General features: G+C 39.0%; 2 protein-coding genes across 2 annotated transcripts; both read left to right on the top strand.

Annotated features, from left to right (window-relative positions):
- Positions 1 to 53: 53 nt before the first annotated feature.
- gltpa (glycolipid transfer protein a) lies at positions 54 to 5,212 on the top strand. The gene is made up of 6 exons (XM_034692374.1): positions 54 to 257; positions 475 to 604; positions 2,878 to 2,936; positions 3,043 to 3,176; positions 3,300 to 3,450; positions 3,568 to 5,212. The coding sequence occupies exons 2-6, from the start codon at positions 502 to 504 to the stop codon at positions 3,748 to 3,750; spliced, it is 630 nt and encodes a 209-aa protein (XP_034548265.1). The 5' UTR covers positions 54 to 257; positions 475 to 501; the 3' UTR covers positions 3,751 to 5,212.
- Positions 5,213 to 7,583: 2,371 nt separating this feature from the next.
- On the top strand, positions 7,584 to 21,644 carry trpv4 (transient receptor potential cation channel, subfamily V, member 4). Its single transcript, XM_034691049.1, is given in 22 exon segments — positions 7,584 to 7,959; positions 8,075 to 8,181; positions 8,333 to 8,489; positions 9,213 to 9,293; positions 9,859 to 10,301; positions 10,807 to 10,982; positions 14,486 to 14,638; positions 15,366 to 15,400; positions 15,402 to 15,429; positions 15,432 to 15,505; positions 16,967 to 17,266; positions 17,375 to 17,476; positions 17,478 to 17,555; positions 17,690 to 17,848; positions 18,434 to 18,530; positions 18,624 to 18,696; positions 19,046 to 19,211; positions 19,299 to 19,365; positions 19,946 to 20,247; positions 20,803 to 20,933; positions 21,025 to 21,146; positions 21,268 to 21,644. Coding segments are annotated over 19 exon segments (2,616 nt in total). The 5' UTR covers positions 7,584 to 7,959; positions 8,075 to 8,181; positions 8,333 to 8,489; positions 9,213 to 9,284; the 3' UTR covers positions 21,369 to 21,644.
- The last annotated feature ends 514 nt before the right edge of the window (positions 21,645 to 22,158 follow it).

Raw genomic sequence — 22,158 nt, 5'->3', positions numbered from 1 at the left:
TTTAAGTGTAATATCGTTGTGACATTCCTCTAAACTCCATTAGTCGGCGGTAATGCAGCATGTGTGATCAAGCAGAGGAGGACCAGTGTCAGCTGATTAGAACACATCAGCTGCCGGCTTCTTGTGTTAGAGCTGGACTTGTGTTTGAGGGCAGTGTATCGGTTTTTTAACCAATATGTGGCGAAGACCCGGAACTATCATCAACAAGTCGATTATGCGAGTTGTCCTCTGGATGCTCCACCAAACATGGGTTCAATGTAGGTGACTTTTTGTATGTGTGTGTGTGTGTGTGTGTGTGTGTGTGTGTGTGTGTGTGTGTGTGTGTGTGTGTGTGTGTGTGCGTGCGCGTGCGTGTGTGTGTGTGTGTGTGTGTGTACACCTGAGTGCATCTGTGAGTGCGTGTTGGTTCTCTCTGTGTGGGGTGTCGGTGTAAATCTTCGGTGGAGGGCTGTCAGGCTGCTGCTATCGTTTCAGAGGTAGGAGTGTGTCCGGACCACAGAGATGGCTTTGCTAATGGAGCACCAGTTCAGACAGCTGCCAGCTGACAGACAGGTGGAAACAAGACCGTTTTTGGAGGCTGTGTCATACCTTCCACCCTTCTTTGGTAAGTGAACTTTCCACAGTGTGACACTCTGTGTAGGTACCTGTTACATTCCGGGAGATGAAGTTATGTGGAAATAAATGTGGAAAAGTTATTCTCAGATGTCAGGGTCTGCAGAGACATGGACACATTCACAGTTGAGTTGTCAGGGATGTAAGAGCAGTAGTGCTCACATTGAAGGCACTGACAGTATTATATTAATTTTGAACATATAGATTCAAAACATAGTACAAATAAATTGGCCAAACATGCACAAAAATACATGACTATATCTGCCAGGAGTCCACTGTCACGGTCACTTCTCGCCCTGTATCACATTTCTCATAAGGGATTTGTTCACCTTTGATTAAAAAACACAGGGCTTCCTGTGAAAGAAATCTGTCACAACACTAGAGTCAAGCCTAATGATATGATCTTGCACTTTCGAAATTATAATCTTTTTTTGGATCATGTTTCTCTCCATCAAGCTTCCCACAATCCTTCATCATGCATAATTTAATCTACTGGCCTGGATTTTAAGTTGTGAAAATGGACTAGTACGGTGTTGAGTTCCCCTTGCCCATTCACGGGTACCATTGTGCAACAGGGCATCTTTGTGCTGCTTCATTCTGTATTAATATGCCAAAGGCCTTCTATTGAATTTGCCATGTGAAACCCTTGAGAGGAACCAAGTCTGCTGTCGATATTAAACTCTTTCTTCCTCTTCACCATTGTTTGTCCTGACCTAAAAATTAGCTGGCCAACTTTCCTACATGCTATCAAATCCCTGTATTGTCTCATTGTACATTCATACAGGTGTTTTGAATTAGTTTGCCTAATTAGATCTCTTTTTAAGGGCTGCCAGGACAGTAGCCCCACACTCCCATTGTAGCTGTTGTTACAGGACATCTCACTCTTTTTAGGTAAAGAAGTCTAGTGACCTCAGTAAATTCCCAGCATTCCTTTGTCCAACTTCAACCTGAAAACACGTCTAATTAGCCAGAATAATTAACACCAGTGTGTCTTTGAAGAACCAGAAAACAAATGATGCTGACTCATTGTAGCTGAAAGTGTACATTCTAGTTTATTCCTGGGTGTTTGCTTGAGATATTCTTGTTGTTTCCAGTAGTAAAGTGTATTTGTAATTCAAATCTTTGGGAAATAAAAGGGGAAAATATAGAGAGCCACACAAGGTGAGGATGTTTCCAAAACCAGATATGCCAGCATCTGTGTTGTGGCGATGCATCACATCAGCACAATAGAGCAGACTTTCATGAGTAGTTTCCTCTGACAGCTCAGGAGCTGATAGCTGTCTGTGGTGTCAGTGGCGTCAGTGGGTCGGTTGAGCACCCTGTGAGGTCTGAACTCTGGATGTCTTATTGTTTACTCTCCTGTCACTGAATACTCAGGGCCTCTCGTATAGCCTGTAAAGACATCTAAATAATGGTACTAACAGAATGTGTCTGTACAAAGTAGAAATGATATGCATTATACAGCTGAATTTGATGAACCTTGAGGCAGTGTGTGAAGCAGTTTTCAAGAGTCCAATAACCACCTGAGTATGTGACCACAATTTCCCTTCAGCGCTCCTCAATTTGTTGCATTTCTGTTGGGTGATCAGAGGTGCAAAATGCAAGCACCTCTTGCTACACCCATTATTGATGGAAATGGCTTGAAATATTGATGGAGACAAATCAGAAAAATGAGTTTCTGTCCAGTGAGTAGTTCAGCATTGAAGAAAAATGTTATTTACACAGTATTTGACAACATTGCCTAAAGCAGTATTTTCTTATCTGCTTTGCCTAGCACTCAGCAAAAGCAATATAATACATCAATGTATCAGTGCAACAGATTCAGAGTTTGAAAGAATTATGAATCATATTTTGTGTCTTTTCATACAACCTGTCCCCTTAACTTAGCTTGGCATTTTAAATACATTATATTATCATTTATGTTTGTTTCAACATGAGCTTTAACAGTGAACCACCAAAAACATAGGTTTAATAGCCAGGATTAGCCAAGGTTAAAATATCAAAATGTGCATCATAATGAAGTATCCAGATATGATTTTAACAAGGGATAGCCCATTATAAATAAAGATAGCTAGCTAAAGAAAAATCACTGCATTTCATGAGTGTCAAGTCTACTAAATACAGAAGTTATTGGTCAGCACAGGTAGCTGTAAATGTGTTTGATATTGTCATGTAACATCAAGAGTTTTTTTATTGTTCTGTCCTGTGTGTAGGTCATATCTTCCAAAATTCCTGCTCACATGTTGTGTATATAATTCTCCTCAGACTGCCTGGGCTCTACCATTTTTGCTCCAGTAAAGGCTGACATAGCTGGAAACATCATAGTGAGTATTAGTATTCTTTTAGGTGTCCTGAGTTCAGTTTATCAGATTATGTTTACAGTACTCAATGACTTTTTAAAGTAATTAGATACATTATTTTTAATTACAGAAAATCAAGGCGGTTTATGATAGTAACCCTGCGCGGTTCAAGACGCTCCAGCAGATCTTGGAGGCAGAGAAGGAGATGCATGGAACAGAATGGCCTAAAGTTGGGGCGACATTGGCACTTATGTGGTTAAAGAGGTTTGAGATTGATTTGAGAACGTTTTCTTCAGATAAAATAAATTGTTGGGCTGTTCATATTAATTCAATTTGAATAAGAATTTACCCAATCATCACTGAGTTTTCTTTTTTATCATCAACCAGAGGTCTACGGTTTATTCAAGTCTTCCTCCAGAGCCTGGCAGATGGTGAAAAGGATGACAGCAATCCAAACCTTATTCGAGTCAATGCCACCAAAGCTTATGAAATTGCCCTGAAAAAGTATCATGGCTGGTTTGTGCAACAGCTCTTCAAGGTGAGTGTAAAGTCTTTATAAGAATAGTGTATCCAAGAAAGCAGGTTTTTCAACTTGAAAAAATGTACTATGAAGCATACAGTTGAATACATGTCATACGTTTGTATTCTCTTTTAGGCAGCTCTTTTTGCAGCTCCTTATAAGTCTGATTTCCTGAAGGCTCTCTCTAAGGGTCGGGAAGTCAAAGACGAGGAGTGCTTGGAAAAAATCAGAAAATTCCTCGTCACATTTTCTGCCACTGTGGATGCTATTTATGAGATGTACAATAAGATGAACGCTGATCTCGACTACACAGTGTGACTGCAGGACGTTCCTCTATCCTCCAGTGATCCACTAAGTTTACAGCCATTTACATTCTGTGGTCTATACCCTGACATGGCTTCCTGCAGGTCACTTGACAGCTCACTGCGGGAGTGTCTTTTTAATACTCTGCTGCTTCACACCAACTGTTTATGCACTTTTATTACATCTGTGTGCCTATTCTGGCTTTCTCAGTGCTGTTTGACTCTGGGGCAAAACAGCGACACATTCAAACTCTATAATTCTCTGAGTCATCTCTCTTCACAGGAAATTATATTTAAAAGTACAGGTATTGCCAGATACTTATGTGCATTCATCTAAAGTACTAATGAGTGGTTATATCAGGAGTCAAAGGGTTACTTACTCATTTATTTTGAGCCAGGACTGATCTGAAGAAAACAAGTGATGTGTCTGATGTCAAAATGTTTAATGAACCACATCACATCCCATCATCACGATCTAACTGAATATAAATCACATGCTCAACTTTGAACCATTTCAAGTATTTTTTCCTTGTACCATGAATTTATGCAGTAGATCTTGAAAGGAAGACTTTCTATTTTTTCTATGCAAAAGGCTGCCCCTCATAAATATGGTTCTACATCCCAGCCAACATAAGAGCTGCATTTATTTTTAGATCATACAAAAGTCAGAAAATAATAAAACAACTGTTGTGGCTAGAGTAGAATAATGATATTGTTAGTTGTCCATGTTTCCTAGGACATTTTAATATCTGTTTTACTATTCAAGACCTTTTTAGCTTTTATTAAAATAGCCTGAGATAATTATTCAGCACCGAGCAAGACATAAGTAATTTATTAATTACAGTGACTTCACATAAATACATTATACTAAGATAATTTTTGAAAGGTTCACAAAATACAAGTAGATATAAACCAATGTTGTTAGCAATATCAAATATTAGAAACCCCTTTGTGTCCTAAACTGGAGGCACAGCGTTTCTGACTGTGACAGCATTTCCTTAAGATCTTTATGTTTTTTTTTACATGCCACTTTGAGTGAACAAGGCAGGCTTTTAAGAAAACTGCGAGTTATTACTGAAGGTGTGGTCAGCCTCTTTCATACATGTATGCAGTGTAAGGATGTACTGTTGTCCAAAGAAAATACTTTTCTATCGTCTCTACATTCAGGTTTCGGCATTATGTGTTATTTCTTTAATTTTCACTGTCTGCTAAAATAAAGAGTTTCGTCATGACTAGTTGCCTTATACACTTATATTGATACAATGTGAAGCATTATCAAAGGTCTATAAACCTTGTAAAGGGGTAATATTGGTGGCCTTTGGTTTATCAATACTGTTTTAATGCAAATCCCAAAAGTACCATCTGATGTCTTTTGAGACTTATGTTGCAGAGTGTGTATTGTGAAGAAGAACAAATCCTGTATAACATATACAAACCAAGATTTGCAATAAAATGTATGCAACAAAGTTTTTTCTTAAGTTTCTTTCAGTACTTTTTCAACTGATGCTTCTCAGATCAGCACTTTTCTTTTACTTTGCTTGAGGGAATTACTTTGTTGCCACTTAATTATATTCAATGAAAGATATTGTACTCTCCATCTCATTACAGTTATTTGACACCTGCTGACCCCTCAACTAAATCCCAGCTCTTAGGTTGATGACAACTGCACAGAAAAAAAAGATCTGTAAAAGCCATTTAGTTATGTTACAGCTATGAAACTCAGGGGAGGAACCTGTTAGAAAGCTGTAGAAAAATATGTAGTCCTATTGATTACTATAGGCCACTTATCTGCACTCGAGGGGTTTAGCTAGACTCTGATCACAAAGGGGGCGGAGATTCCTCAAGGGGCCCTTCTGATAGTCAAATTCACAACTGTAAAACAGCTGATATATTTTCTCCCCTACTTATCAATGAAAAACACATATTATCACTTTTTGATCCAAGACAGCCCATGAAAGGCAACAGGTTGCTTGTCGATTTCAAATGTTGCAGGTGCACAGAGGACAGCAAACAGCACTGATTGATTAATGTATGATTCAGCTGCGACGCCGATGGACAGCGAAAGGCAGGTGTCTTGTCCAGTACTGTCATTCTCAGAAATACGAAAACATAAAATAGACAAAGCACACATCCCTAATCATAACCCTAACCCTAATCACAACTCTAACCGTATTCATAAGCCTAATCATAACCCTAACCCTATTCATAACTCTAACCGAATTCATAACCCTAACCCTACTCATAACCCTAACCCTAACCCTATTCATGAACCTAATCATAATTATAGCTCTAACCCTTACCATAATCATAACCCAAACCCTATTTATGACCCTAACCCTATTCATAAACCTCATCATAATTATAACCCTAACCCTAACCGTAGCCCTTACCCTAATCATAACCCAAACCCTATTCATGAACCTAACCCTACTCAACCCTAACCCTAAACCTAACCCTAAAATTAACCCTAACCCTAACCCTTACCCTACAAATAACCCTATCTCTAATCATAACCCTAATCCTAACAGTAAAACTAACCCTAATCATAACCCTAACCCTAACCTTAACCCAACGCATAAGCCTAACCGTACGCATAACCTTAACCCTTACCCTAATCATATCCCTAACCCTAAAATTAACCCTACGCATAACCCTAACCCTAATATTCTCTAACCCTAACCGTACTGATTACCCTAACTCTAATCATAACCCCAATCATAACCTTAACCCTAACCCTAACTGAGACCCTAACCTTAACCCTAACCCTACTGATTACCATAACCCTACTCATAACCCTAACCCTACTCATAACCCTAACCCCATTCATAACCCTAACCCTATTCATAACCCTAATCATATTCAAAGCACTTACCCTAACAGTAACCCTAAACCTATTCATAACCCTAACTCCAACCTTAACCTTATCCCTAACCATACTCAAAACCCTAACCCTAACCCTACTAATAACCCTAACCCTATTCACAAACCTAACAGTAATCCTTACCCTATTCATAACCCTCACCTTACTAGCAACCCTAAAAACCTAACCCTAACTCTAACCCTAACCCTATTAGTTACCCTAACCCTATTAGTTACCCTAACCCTATTCATAACCCTTGCCCTAACCCTATTTGTAACTCTGACCCTATTAGTAACCCTAACCCTAATCATAACCCTAACCCTATTAGTAACCCTAAAAATAACCCTAACCCTATTAGTATCCCTAACCCTATCATAACCCTAAACCTATTAATAACACTAACACTAATCAGAACACTTACCCAATTCATAACCCTAAACATAGCCCTAACCCTAATCAAAACCCTAACCCTATTAGTAACCCTAACCCTTTTCATAACCCTAACCCTTTTCATAACCTTAACCCTAATCATAACCTTAACCCTAACCCTAATCATAACTCTATTTGTAACCCTAACCCTAATCAAAACCCTAACCCTAACAGTAACCCTAACCCTCTTCAATAACCTAACCCTTTTCATAACCCTAACCCTATTATTCACCCTAACCCTAATCATAACCCTAACATACATGACAGTTGGGCTATTTTTCATGCACTTTTATGTTCTATTAGGACTTCACTAATGCAATCCATTATTGTTCAGGGGGGGCTTTTTTCGTTTTCCCACACTTTAGTTAAGATTAAAATGTTGTTTAATGAAAAAAACTGTCTTTCTTCAGTGATCAAAAATGGTGCGAAAGGTTGTTTTTTTTATGTAGCTTAACTAGACTTATGAGAGGTCCGTCATGCTGAGTCTTGTGATGATTTGTTAATCGTTAAAACGTTTGAAGCGTACTGTAATTCCTGGAATTTATAAAAAGTCCCCTCAGTGAAAAGGAGAAAATGAACCCTGTGCTGTTTTGGAGATAGCATCATCTAGCGGACACCTCTGGTACGGCAGCTCACATTTCCTCGTCTGTTTCGGAAGGCTCAAGAGAAGTGAGCGAGCGGCCGCTGTCCCACCCAAAATCTGTGAAAGCATCCGTTGTTCTTTCGGATTTTACCGGCGCTCAGACACATGAATGGGAGGCACACTGCTAGTAAAAGAAGTTTGTGTTCCCTTACAGAAGTCAGTAAAGCTGAGAGGGAAGCACGGCAGCGTTCAACACTGGAGAGAAATTGAAGTAAGAAGATTTTCAAAGTATGGAAATAACTCGTGAAAAAGTTTGTTTTTTGAGAGTCAGAAAATAAAAAACCTGGATCAAGGTAAGTAGCAGCACGTATACCTAGTTTTCGTTTATGCCCTATAGACCTTATTGTTTTTCGAAAATAACAAATATATTTGGGCTAACTGTTCATATTTGTTTAATAATTATTATAGATGAATGGGTGAGGGACAGTCTAATCTTGTGATGATCCCTCCTAACTGTCCTCTCGCTCCTACAACTAAACACATTACACATTACTTTAATCTGTCTTTCTGGAAATGTAGGTAACTATGTCTTTTAATTTGTCCTGTTCTTCTTGATTCATTTCCATTTAATCCACACAGGTGTAATATTTATTCTGAGATACACTCTGTGACCTTTTAAACCTTAACATCTATTTTAATGAGAAACATTACATATTTCCTTTCCAGCAGTCATTTAGCCCGGGACAGAGCCTTCAGCCTCTGTGACTGGATAATGTCTCACATAGGCAGTGACAGAGCAGGAAGACACTCCTCTCTGGGGGAACATTAGGAGTATAACTTTCATTAAGGAACTTTCCCTGGAGGATTTCCACTTCCTGTCCCAGTAAGTGGATAATAACTGATATTGGGGTGTCAATTTTTAATGATCTAGTTCCATCTCTCTGGCAGGTTTAAAACTAAGTGGGCCCTATCTGCCCTCATATACCTCCACCTACCAATTTAATCCCTCACTCTTAGTCTGTTAGAATAATTTATCAAGGGTAACCTCGCTTTGTTCCTCTGTCTCTTTACTATCCGGTGTTCACTGAAGTGTTAAGGCATGATAATCCTGTGTGTTCGACAGAGATGTGACTCATGCCTCCCCCTCAGAGGGACCCCAGCTCCCCTGTTTGTGTTGCTCCTTTGCAGATCAGTCTGGCTTACATAGGTTGTCAGTGCCATGAACAAACTCAGGAAAGTGTGGAAGGAAGTGAGGACGTCATATTGTAGATGTTCACACACTGTGTGTGTAGAAAAGTGTGTGTCTCTGAAGAACTAGCTGAGTATTCATTTATCTGTTTCAAAGCCAATTCTGATTCTGATTGAGCAGAAGGTGGTGTGATGCTGCATACTAAGGTAAACATACTCTTCTGACCAATGAGAGGCTGAATTCACAAACATGTTATTTGTGTTGGCATCAGTCCTTTTCTGTTTTTTGTTTTTTTTCATATATCCCCACCCAAACAACAGAGCTCTTTATATGACATATAGTTCCTACAAATGTTTATTTTTGTCTGTACTTCTGTCAGTTATTCATGTGAACATTACTCTGCTTGTGTTTCTTCAGGAAGCCCTCATGCTTCAGCATCATTTCTAGTTCATTTCTAGAGGAATTTGGCACATCTTTGTGATAAAAGGGATGAATGAGGTAAAGAGGGTTTAAATGTCAAATGTTTACTCTAAAATTTACTGCAAACCTCAAGTGAGATGTCCCGTTGGAATTTTTAGTCGTAATAAAATCTTTGATTAGTTTATTCTTGATGATATTATTCAGTTTGCTTTTTATTGATTGGTATAGAAAACAAAACCATTTAAGGTTTTCCTTGGCTGAACCTTGTACATAGCAAAGATCAACCTTCTAAACATATTAAAAAAGAAAAGGAATTTTAATATCATGATTAAGAACGACACATTTACACATTAAGATATGCTGCAGTGTGCCATCAAAGGCAGCAAGGGAGAGAACTAGGAGTAAAAAGAAAAGACAAATTTTGAGTTTGGAATATTAACAATTAATATATATATATATGTATTTAGAACAAAATACGCATGGAAATTAGTTTTACTTGAATGGCACATGCTACTAACACTGTAAATGTGAGCATAGCTTTTATTAACTTGTGAAAAGATAGAGCAATTTTATTTTTCCTTGCTGTAAAAAATGTTCTGAACTGACTTAAGGTCACTTGAAATTGTTCTTGTTGTTTCTCTAGGGCCGCTCTGCTATACTCAGAAGGTGTCACCTTGCCTTGTCCAAGGCTGACACCATCGGCTCTGCTCCTTCCAAAGCTTCTCTCTCTGTGGACGATGGCGGGACCACTCAGCCTGAGAGCGACACAGTATTCCCCCTGTGTGAGATCTCAGATTTGTTTGAGAGTGAGGATGGCTCCCCATCAACTCAAGACACAAGTCAGAGTTCAGCCCAGGAGCAGGTCCAGCCAAACCAACCTGCTGACAGCAGGCAGAACCTGCGCATGAAGTTCCAGGGTGCTTTCAAGAAAGGCATTTCTAATCCAATGGACCGACTTGAATCTACCATATACGAGTCTAATGTGGTCCCAGGCCCTAAGAAAGCACCCATGGACTCACTCTTTGACTATGGCACCTACAGGAACACCAGCAACCAGAAGAGACGAAGGAAGAAGCTACCAAGAGGGTGAGAGGGGCCCCACTATCTCTAAACTTGATAACTGTGTTTCTTTTCAGTTCAGAGATTTACAGTCTGTTTTAACAGCGGTAACCCCAGTTTGGACACAAGGGCTGGTTCGGAAAAATGTAATAAAAAGCAAAACCTCCCACAACTGCCATTGTGGAAGTACACACTAACGTACACACACACGTACAAACACATTATGAACCAAGCAGTGCCTCATTCACTGATTCAACAGAGAGCATGTTGTTGGTCAGTCTGCAGCCGCTGAGGTAATATTTATGCTGCTTTCACTTCCTGGCTGCTCTACCTGTCGTCCCCCCACACACACACCCACAGGGCTCTTTTTACTTGAGCACGGGTGATTGCTCAAAGGGTGGTTTTAACATCAAACCCACAGTTAGTTCTCCATAAGTTAAATGTAAAATGATTAAATTGATTCCAGATTGAATTGTTAAGAAAGTGACTTTGTGACAAAGCAACATAATTTTATTTTTATGTGTCTTTGCAGTAAAACTGAAACATCGTGTGATGATGCTCAAAGCCCAGACCCCCCGAAAGTGATGAAAGTATTCAACCGCTCTCTCCTCTTTGACTGTGTGTCACGTGGAGACCCTGAGGCTCTCGAGGGTCTGTTGGAGTACCTGCAGATTCATGAAAAGAGGTTAACTGATGAGGAGTTCAGAGGTGAGACTCAAATGTGGAGCTTCAGTTGATCAGATATGATAATATTTGTACATTTTTTTATGTTTCTCTAAACCAACCACTGGAAAGTCTGACTAAAAGGGAACATACTGTATTTTTCTGTAAAATAAGATAATTTAAATATTATTTTATCTATAGTTTTTTCTTGTTTTCCATCTAGTTGTAGGAACAGCTGAAGAGAGACAGGGAGAAGAGAATGAGGTAGAAATGCATCAATAGATCAACACCAGGAATGTGTTGGGGATTATAGCCTCTGTATTTGGGGCACCTGCTCTACCCACTGAGTGAAACAGACACCCCAATAAGCCATTAATATGGTCTATAGGACATACATATTTGTTTCACTCTTTCATAAAGATCATGACAAAATCATCCACTTGAATCTTTACTCAGCCTTATTTCTTAACTGTTTCACCTTTGATCTTTTGTATTTTACTGCTTCTCCCTTGCCGTTTTCGACTCAGAGGATGTGATAGGGAAAAGGTGGAGTAATGTCAGAGTCTTTTTTCTGCCAGAGGCAGACCTGAGGAAGCTTCTGTGTGTTCTGAGAAGATTTTTTTTCAGGTTTATAACAAGGAGTGGAGAAAAATCACAGCAAACTGTCAATCCTTCAGAGAGTTAAACTGGGCTTTCAGTCTTCTTTAAAACTGGAAGACTAAAAATAGTAAAGGGCTTGCTCAACCCTTTTTTCAATTTGATCTTATGAACTCTGGATACTCAACTAATCCCCTACATCAGGGGTGTCCAAAGTGTGGCCCGGGGGCCAATTGCGGCCCAAGGTCCATTTATTTCTGGCCCCAAGCTTCCATATTAAAATGTCTTATTTATAGCACAGAAATTAATCCCATTCTGAATCATCTGTACATTTGTAGTTTCTTTCAAGCGCACAAACAAAACTAAAGTCAATCCAGAAACATCTCAAAAAGTTTCATATAGACTACCTGTCTAAAGCCAAGCACTGGGAATTCTGCAAGATGGCAATAAAGAAGAAACACAAGAACTCTTAAAGCTGACAGTTTTTTCAAATTAATGTTTTTATCATGATGTGGAAATGTTCTTGATGAACACTAAAAGTTCAGAAGACACAAAAGAGATCACAAGACAAGATCAAAATTATGACATTGTGCAGAAAAGGCTAAATTTGGTGCATAAAACTAAACTTAAAACAGAACTCAGGAAAATAATGATTTTGTTCTTGAAATGTTGTCTGCTGGTCAGAAAAGTCTTTAAAACAACATGAAAAAGAAGTGTGATGAAATCCAGATCATGATCCTGCCATAGGAAAATAATGATACAATATTTTTCTCACACTGCCCGACCATTTTCCTCCAGAAGATAAAGTTTGCTAATGTATACATGGCTTGTGGAGAACTGAGGACTACCTAGTTACTGATGTATTGAGAATTTTTTTTTAATAATTGTTATCAAATAGAGATTTCATATATAACTTTTATGATTATGAAGTCTCGGTAGGAGCCGCTGGCCCTGAGGCAGTCTGACAACATCAAAAGTGGCCCTCTTTGAAAAAAGTTTGGACACCCCTGCCCCACATATTCATTCAGAACACATGTGGAGGGACACAAAAATAAGTACAAATGTTTTATAGAATATACAAACCTAGGGTACTTGGCAGTTGCAAAGTCATATGTGAAAGATTTCACGAAAACAGAAAATGCCTTAAGAAACAAAAAAATACAGTAATTTCCTAACAAGTCAACTCAAACATCTGTAAATAATAAACTCTTGCAATAAAGAGTGTGAAGTATTGAATCAAGCAGAGAAGTTTGGTTTTAAGAGATATGGGTAAGTAGCTGAAATTGTTGGCTAAAAATATATAAACAGTTTAAGTGTGAAACTAAAGTAGAGCGATAACAGTTCAAATAGTAGGTTAAAAGTTATATTTAAAAAGCTCAAAGAATAAGCTAGGAGAAATGGATCCAAATTTATTTTAGAATTGCTATAAATAAAGGATAAACTGAAAAAATGATAGCTCAAGAGGTTGATAAGAAGTTTAAATGGTTAGCTTAAAAAACAATTATCTGTTCAGATTGTTAGCATAGTAATGGATAAACAATTGAATTAGTTTTCTAACAAGAATAAATAAATAAATAGAGAGGAAGTAGTAAGTCAAAAGTAAGGCAATAACTGTTCATACTGTTAACAGGGAGTGAAGGTTCAACAGTTATACTAATATATATGCTAATAGTGAGCATTCGTTCAAATGGTAAGTTAATAGAAATGACGGAAGATTCCAAATACATTTGGTGCTATTTTTTGGACATGCTACACACACAGTATATATATACAATCATGCACACACGTGCAGTGAACATTCTTAGGGAGAGATGCCAGAGTGAGGATGCTGCCATCAACCTGCACCCCGAGCAGTTGGGGGTTCGGTGCCTTGCTCAAGGGCACCTCGGCAGTGCCCAGGCAAGTGAACCAGCACCTCTACAGCCACCAGTCCACTTGCCAAACTTTGTCCATACTGGGACTCGAACCGGTGACGCTTCGGTTCCCAAGCCAAGTCCCTATGGACGGAGCTACTGCCTCCCCCAAATAAATAAATAAATAAATAAATAAATAAATAAATAAATAAATAAATAAGAGTTTAAACAAGTATCCAAAAGTAACGAGTCCCTCAAATAGCTAGCTAACTTGTTGAATGGTATGCTAGCATAATCCGTGCTGCTTTTCACAGTGGTAAATGGACAAAAAGGTTTAAATATTTAGCTAAATTTAAGCATTAACAGTTCAAATAAAGTGCTAAAACAGTTTAATATGGCACTGAAAGTAAAGAATGTACAGCCGAACAGTAGCTATAAGTAGGCTAGTACGCTAAAGACCCAGCTCTTTAGGAAGCACTATGCACTTAGCTAGACTGTTCTCCACTGTTGTCCCCAGGGGCAGATCATGTCTTCCAGCTACAATTGACTCGCACAGTCCTGCTCTACTCTGGGAATCTGTGTTCAGCTCTTGAGTGACCCAGCACTTGGTACTTTGGTCATTATTGTGGTGATGTTAATTGTTGATGATGATAATTGAAGGTCTTAAATGGTTGCTTGCCTCATTGTAGATGTTCCTTATTTAGAAAAAAAAAAAACCCTTACATACTGTTGTGCATTGCCTTTACACTGCTTGGCAGTACCTACACCCAAATTGACTTGAAGCACTTTGTTACTGTACTGATCTTGTTTCCTTTTGTCTAGATCTTTGCTTGTGTTGTTCTTGTTCTTGTATGTTCGTCGCTTTGGATAAAAGCGTCTGCTAAATGATATGTAACATTGTAACATTGTAATATAAAAACAGGTACAGTTTTTATAGAAAGTGTTTAAACAACATAATGTTTGTATGTCATTAAATTACACCAAGTTGATATTATCTCAAATTGATATATTAGGAACTTGTTGGGTAGTTAAAAACTTCAATGAACAGTCTATTCTTATACTATAATCATTATTTGTGATGATTCGATTTTCTCCTAGAGCTATCCACGGGTAAGACCTGTTTGCCTAAAGCCCTGTTGAACCTGTATGGAGGACAGAACGACAGCATCCCTCTGCTGGTGGATATAGCAGAGAAGACGGGAAACCTGAGAGAGTTTATTAACACTCCTTTCAGGGATGTCTACTACAGAGGTATGTAATTACCCAATAATGACAGATTACAGTGACAAAATAAATTCACATTTTTTAAGAATGAATCTATAAATATAGTTTTACACATCACTGTGATTCCTTCATTCTCTACTAAGTAAAAGCTGGTAGACACCGTTTTGTTTAGAGTAACTCTAGGGCCCCTGGCTGGTGGGTGAGGCCCAGTTCTGAGGAGAAGGGCTGTATTTACAGTATGTGTGTATACAAGGGCTATTTACATCTCTGGAAATGAGAGTTGCAGCATTTTTTAAATATTTACCTATTTTTACCTAATATCTGCAATTTTCACACATAGTTAGTTTGTTAAAGAATATAACTGGTTATTTGCGGGGAGCAAATGTGAATTTATGTGATGTAGTAAAACTGTTTAGGTTTTGAATTTTGTTGTTTTTTTTTACTCGTAGAAACAGCCTGCACATAAATGTCGCTCTGACCCCCTGTGGCTTTTAGTCTCTTTTTAACGACCTCCACTCTCAAGCTCATACTTGGGCATCAGTATTTAAAATAGAAAAAAAAACTTAACAAATGGCAGGAGTTCACACTCTTTCTACATAACATACACAATGCTTCTCAATTCAGTCACTACACCGTGGAATAAAAAAATCTATACCTGTTGTTTTTTTGTTGTTGAACACCAGCACACTAAGTAGCAGTCTGGAATACTAATATAACTCAAATATTTGACTTTTGTGTTTTTTTGTGTTAACAGGCCAGACTGCGCTCCACATAGCAATAGAGCGACGTTTGTAAGCAATACGTGGAGCTGCTTGTGGAGCAGGAGCTGATGTTCATGCCCAGGCCAGGGGACGCTTTTTCCAGCCCAGAGACGAGGGGGGCTACTTCTACTTTGTAATGGCCTTGTCAGCATATAAATTTACTCTACAAAACAAAAGAGCTTATTGTTCTTTTGTGTTCTGTGCTTGGCAAACCTTATACTTTAACTTTAAAATTATCGGCAGACAGTGGCACTGAGAGCCTGAAACTATTACTGTGTATTTTCTGCCTCATATGCTGATAATAACGTTGGGTGTCTGTGGTTTCTATGACTTCACTTTGGTTTCCACACTGGGTTGGAGTAAGTATGTTCTGTCTTTACATCAGCTAGGTAATACAGAAGTTCTGTGACGTGTTCTACTGCAGCTGCCAGCATAAAATAGTTATGGCCTTGTACATAGTTCTGGCAGGGACACAGCAGCAGCTATGGAGAGGTGGGGTGGCATTGGATCCACCCTTTCTGCTTTTCCTCATGTGGCAGGTTTTGGCTGAGGAACACAGTCAGGCCACCGCTGTGGTCCAGAGGTGAGGTCCAGCCTACAACCGGAGGTTTTTTGAAGCATCATACGAGAAAACCCTCATTTGCAGTGCTCCAAAAAACACATGACAAGACAAGCATTATGTCATATTTAGTGAGGCTTGTCCAGTAAAAGGTGTGGGTGTTCTGCAGTGAAGAAAGTAAACATCCTCTGCAGACCCACCTCTGGGCAGGACTTAACTGACCTTTAAGAGTGTATGAACAAATTAGGGCCTGTAAACTCTACTCAACACTTCCCTCTGCTGGTGCCAGTGAAGATGCATCTCAGTATGACTTTATGTGGTACCCAGGAAGAAAAGTGGTTTTATTCATAGCAGTATGTTCCTTTCAAACTGTGATGATATCGTAGCAAATATAATTTATTTTAGTGTCATTCTTCAAAACAACTTAAAGAAGGTAGACACGGCTTGTTATGGATTCTTTTATTTTTAACCCTGCCTAATTATAAGAATACCTCATTTGATTACATTCATGTGTTATATATTCCTCACTCATCACACAGGAGATGATTTCTATTTGCACTTAGCACGCTTGTCATTCCCAAATCCCAGCGTGTCCGGGCACAGTGTGAGTAATTTGCTGCGGAGCTTTGCAGCGAGGTGAACAGGAACCTGGCAGGGCTGACGGCTAATGGGATTTAGACTCACGCTAACACTCTGCATGCACCCGTGCAAATCCATGAAGAGGAGCGTTTCTATGTGAGGTGACAAAGTAATCTGTCACCCATGGCAACGGCTCATTTTCAGCAGCTGCTTTTGGCACTCTGGCCCCATTGCGCCCCTCCCTCAAACAACTGCTAATTGTGCTGTTTTCATAGCGGGGATTTAAGTCAAATCTTTGATCCATGTTTAGTATGCTTTGCAAAAACATACAGACGCCTGCTACAGTTCTTAATTAACCCTCCTGTTGATTTGCTTAATTTTAATATGAAATACAGTTCCTTTAATCTCTTATGAATTCAGAATGAAGTGAGTGCTCGCTCTCTCTCTGTTTGCACAGGTGAGCTGCCTCTCTCCCTGGCTGCTTGCACTAACCAGCCTGACATTGTGCACTACCTGACTGAGAATCCACACAAGAAGGCCGACCTGCGACGCCAGGATTCCCGTGGAAACACGGTGCTGCACGCCCTGGTGCACATCGCGGACAACACCAAGGACAACACACGCTTCCTCACAAAGATGTACGACCTGCTGCTCATCAAGAGTGCCAAGCTATACCCAGACTGCAGCCTGGAGGATGTGCTCAACAACGACAGCATGTCACCTCTCATGATGGCTGCCAAGCTGGGCAAGATAGGGGTAGGGATATTGAAACATCAGTATGAAAAGTTCCCATAATTACATTATTATGGGCTAGATCATTTATAAGTCAAAGGTCGGCAGCTCAGCTTCTCCATGTCTCTTTAGGTTTTCCAGCACATTATCAGACGTGAGATCAAAGATGAGGAAGCTCGTCATCTATCACGTAAATTCAAGGACTGGGCTTACGGGCCAGTGTACTCATCTCTGTTATGATCTGTCATCACTGGATACATGTGGAGAGGAACCATCTGTGCTGGAAATCCTCGTCTACAACAGTCGCAATGAGGTTACTTAAAATTTGTTTTTTTTAGGTTTGTCATTTAAAATATGAAATGGATATTAAGAATGATCTCTTTTCGTTGTTGAAAGATCAGGATTTGTTTATCGTCATTTTACTAAGCGTCATTTGTCTGTCGTCAGAACCGCCATGAGATGTTGGCCGTGGAACCCATCAACGAGCTGCTGAGGGCCAAATGGCAGAAGTTTGCGGCTGTCACATTTTACATTAGCGTGGTTTCCTACCTCATCACCATGATCATTTTCACCCTTGTGGCTTATTACCATCCAACACAGGGAACGGTGAGTGTACTGAAAACGTGGACATCGGTCAGTGTGGCAGGTGATGTAGGAACTGATCGATTATTCCTGATGGGAAAATACTGTTTCCATCCAATATCGGACAACACATAAACAAACATTTTTACAATAAAAGTATACGAATGTTACCTTCTAAAAACAGGACACGTGTATTCTGAATTTTTCACCACTCACTTATCTTATCAAAAGAACACTCAAAAGGTTTTAGAAAATACACTTATCACATTTTTTTCACTAAGATGTGCATGAGAATAATGACACCCTTTTCATATCTGTATGCTAAATTTGTAGTACTTGATTAATAGTACTTTTTTTTTTAATAATTAATAAATTTGATCTTATTTTTACTCAAACTGAAAGAACAAATTACTGATTTGGGTGTTAAATACTAAAGTTAATACATAATACCAAACTAAATTAACTAGCTGGTGGATTTAGCTTTATTCTGCATGAACATGGAGGCATAGGTCATATAAAGTGTGATGACTTCATTAGCTGCCTACACATTTAGCAAATTGATTCTAAGTTAAATGAGTGTTACAATAGCCCTCATCTTGTTTATTTCAGCCTCCATACAGCTACAAGACATCCACTGACTACCTGAGAATGGCTGGGGAGATTATAACCTTGGCATCAGGAATTTTCTTCTTCCTCACCAATGTGAGTCAACACACTCTGATGTCTCAAAGTTAAACATTAAAATAATATTTGTTGTTATTGTTATGGAAATAATAATAATAAGTTTCTTTCTTTGCAGATTAAGACCTCTTCTTGAAGAAGTGCCCTGGTGTGAAATCTTTATTCATCGATGGATCTTTTCAACTGCTGTAGTGAGTCTCCATCCACCTTCCTTGCTCCCCCTCTTTCTCACCTCTGCTGTGGCTCCTGCTACAGTTACTGGAGGCAAACTTTGCATCCTCTTAATTGAGTCACCTAATTAATTCCTCAACCTCTTCCCTGGCATGTTTTTTCTAGTTTACATCTTTAATTAAACACACGATACAAACAAAGAGCAGAGAATACCAAACACCAATATGAACTGTGTTGATGTAAATCATTAGCAACATTGCTGTGATGTCTACGCTCTGTTAAAAATGCCAGCAGTCATGTCTTCCTGCTTTCATGTTTTCCTCAGTGACATTTTTTTCCTAAAAAGCATGTTTTCTCTCTTCTCTTTAGCTTCATCTACTCTGTACTGATTGTAGTCACTGCTGTTCTTTACCTGTCTGGGATTGAGGCCTACGTGTCTGTTATGGTGTTTGCACTGGTGTTGGGCTGGATGAACACGCTTTACTTCACCCGAGGCCTGAAGCTCACTGGCACCTACAGCATCATGATACAGAAGGTAAGATGATGCATAAATGTAACACAAAAATAATTCACCTTGACATCACTTGTTTTGCGTGACACTTCGTTTCCTTTTGATTTTTAGATTCTGTTCAAAGACCTTTTCAGATTTCTGCTGGTGTATGTGCTCTTCATGATTGGATATGCATCAGGTGGGTGGCCAGCCTAACTTCACAGGTGTATATTGGCATTACATCAAGGATACGTTAAAAATCTTGATCATTTTAAAACATACATAGATAAGGATGTATCCGTAACACTCTCACATGAGTGGAAAGTACCAGAAAGATGAAGCGAACATTACAGATAGGAGATGATGAGCTTAAAAAAACAGCGCACCTTTATTTCAAAGTTTGTTGCTAAGCTAAGCTAAACATCCAAATTCTAATCTAATGCTAAACAAAACAAACCATCAGTCAATAACCTAAAATTGAATTGGGTGTTGCCCAGTTATGCTAGTCATTTGGATTTGCTAAGCTAACTGCACCCTGGCCCTAGTGGACTCTGATTGATTCTTACCAACTGCTCCCAGTCTTTGTAGATAGCCAAGCTAACCGTCTTCAGACCTTTGCTCATATCAAATGAAAAGACACGAGAAATATCTCTTAGATGAGAGATCTTTTCAAAAATCCAAAGTAATGACATGAAAGTGAACAAGCATGTTTCCTAAACCTTGACTTCCTTAAAGTACCCACAGACACATAACCTCACCTTCTTTGTTGATCTCCACAGCCCTGGTGTCCCTGCTGAAAGTGTGTCCTCCACCGGGCACAGACTGTGGTGGAGAATGCCCCACCTACCCCAAGTGCAGGGACCAAGACACCTTCAGTAACTTCCTCCTGGACCTGTTTAAGCTGACAATTGGGATGGGAGAGCTGGACATGATTGACAGTGCACAGTATCCTGCTGTCTTCCTCATCCTGTTGGTTACCTACATCATCCTCACCTTTGTGCTGCTGCTCAACATGTTGATCGCTTTGATGGGGGAGACGGTGGGACAAGTTTCCAAGCAGAGCAAGAAGATCTGGAAGCTTCAGTGAGCTGGAACTTATTGTTAGTGGTGGACAGTGTCTATGAATTTTGATATTGATATTGAGTGAAGGGTTGTTTTCACAAATGCAGAAAACATATTTTTCATTTTGTTGTAATTAAGTTGCAAATAGTTTGCTTGAATTTGTAAATTCTAACTGTAAAATATGTACTCTAACATACAGCTGGAAAAACTAATTTTCTGGTGGTGCTTACAGTTTAAAAATAACAGGCTTAAAACACATCAACATGGTAACCTGTTCACAAGGATGATGCTTATGTGCTAATGCTAGCAGATCAACATTTTACAAACTTTTGCAAACTAAATCAGAACACAAAGTAGTCTACAGCTATGAGGAATATGTGTGTTTATTTTCATGACAATTCATTAAAAGTTTTTTAATCTACATTAGTTTGTCTAAAATGGCAAATGCCTACCTTACAGGGACGCTAGATTCTCTGTGCACCATGTTTATCTGTACCAAATTATATGGTAACATTTTGTTTGGATTTATTTTAGCATTACCACTCTTCAGACATGTTTGTGTAATGCTAATTTACAGTGGGCAACTACCATCTTGGACATCGAGCGATCTTTTCCAGTCTGCCTTCGAAGGTCTTTTCGAGTAGGGGAGATGGTGACTGTGGGGAAGAACTGGGATGGCACACCTGACCGACGCTGGGGCTTCAGGTATTTTACATGTATCACTATCATTGTCAGTCAACAACATAGTGACACTTCAAAGCAAACTGCTAGTCCTGATGGTATCTTGTTATATCAGGGTGGATGAAGTGAACTGGTGCCACTGGAATCAGAACCTGGCGATAATCAACGAGGATCCGGGCAAAAATGAAACGTGCCAAACCAACGGGTTACCGCAGGGCGTCCGAGCCCTGAGGAGAGGTGAAATTCTCACTGTGCTCTCATGAATGAATTCATAGACAAATATGTGTTTGATCACATGAAAGGCACTCTTACATTTTTTTTAAATCCCTCTTCTTTTTTATCTTTTTACTCCCTCCAGACCGCTGGTCTACAGTGGTTCCCCGGGCATTGGAGTTAAGTAAGGGTCCGCGGAGTCGTGATCTAGTGGTAGAGATGGAGCCACTGACGCCCAGGCACTGACGCTGTCCTTCTTTCTGAGGAGACAGCAAAGAGCAATCAGCATCAGTGGGATCACTCTGCAGGGGACGATTTGGCCAATAAGTGCACTAATTTGCACAGATCTCATGTGCCTTTTGTGCAGAGAAAGTATAATAAATATTACAGTTAAGCAGTCAGTGTTAGAGGACTAAGCACATGGACACACTGGATGCAAAATGAGGATAAAAAGAATAACTGCTTTTCAAAAAGTATATTAAGTTAAAAATATTTACTCCAATAAAGAAGTCAAGTACCTAATGAGCTTTGACTTTGACTTGACACATAAGAATAGAAAATGTCATAAAACTGTATAACACCTCTGTATTAAGGACATCAGCTGCTGACCACTCAGGAATTTAAAAGGGTGAAATATTTCAGCATATCCAGTCTCATTAAAGTGTTACAGGAAAAACAGAGTCATTAGTTTACTGTCTGTGAGAATATAAGGTAATTACTGGACTACTGCATTAGCATTGTAAACAAAAGCTTTATATAAATGCCTTCTAAAGATTTATAAGCAGCAGGAGATATATCATAAAGAAACATAATAATATTCATAGACTTGTAGAATAAATCAGTTTTTAATTTGCTTGCTTGATGTTTACGGGGCTCCTTCATAAGGAATTTATTTTATACAATGATTTAAATGATTATGGCCTTCAGTGTATAGGAAAGAGAAAAATAATGTATTTATGAAGTATATTTCTTCTTTATTTACTTCAATGTATTAATTAATATTTTCAAAATGATAAAGTGTTGGGCTTGGACTGCC

This window comes from Notolabrus celidotus, chromosome 9, assembly GCF_009762535.1.
Source record: "Notolabrus celidotus isolate fNotCel1 chromosome 9, fNotCel1.pri, whole genome shotgun sequence".
Lineage (NCBI taxonomy): Eukaryota > Metazoa > Chordata > Actinopteri > Labriformes > Labridae > Notolabrus > Notolabrus celidotus.
Note: the sequence above shows the minus strand (reverse complement) of the source record. Positions and strands in the feature narration are given on the sequence as shown.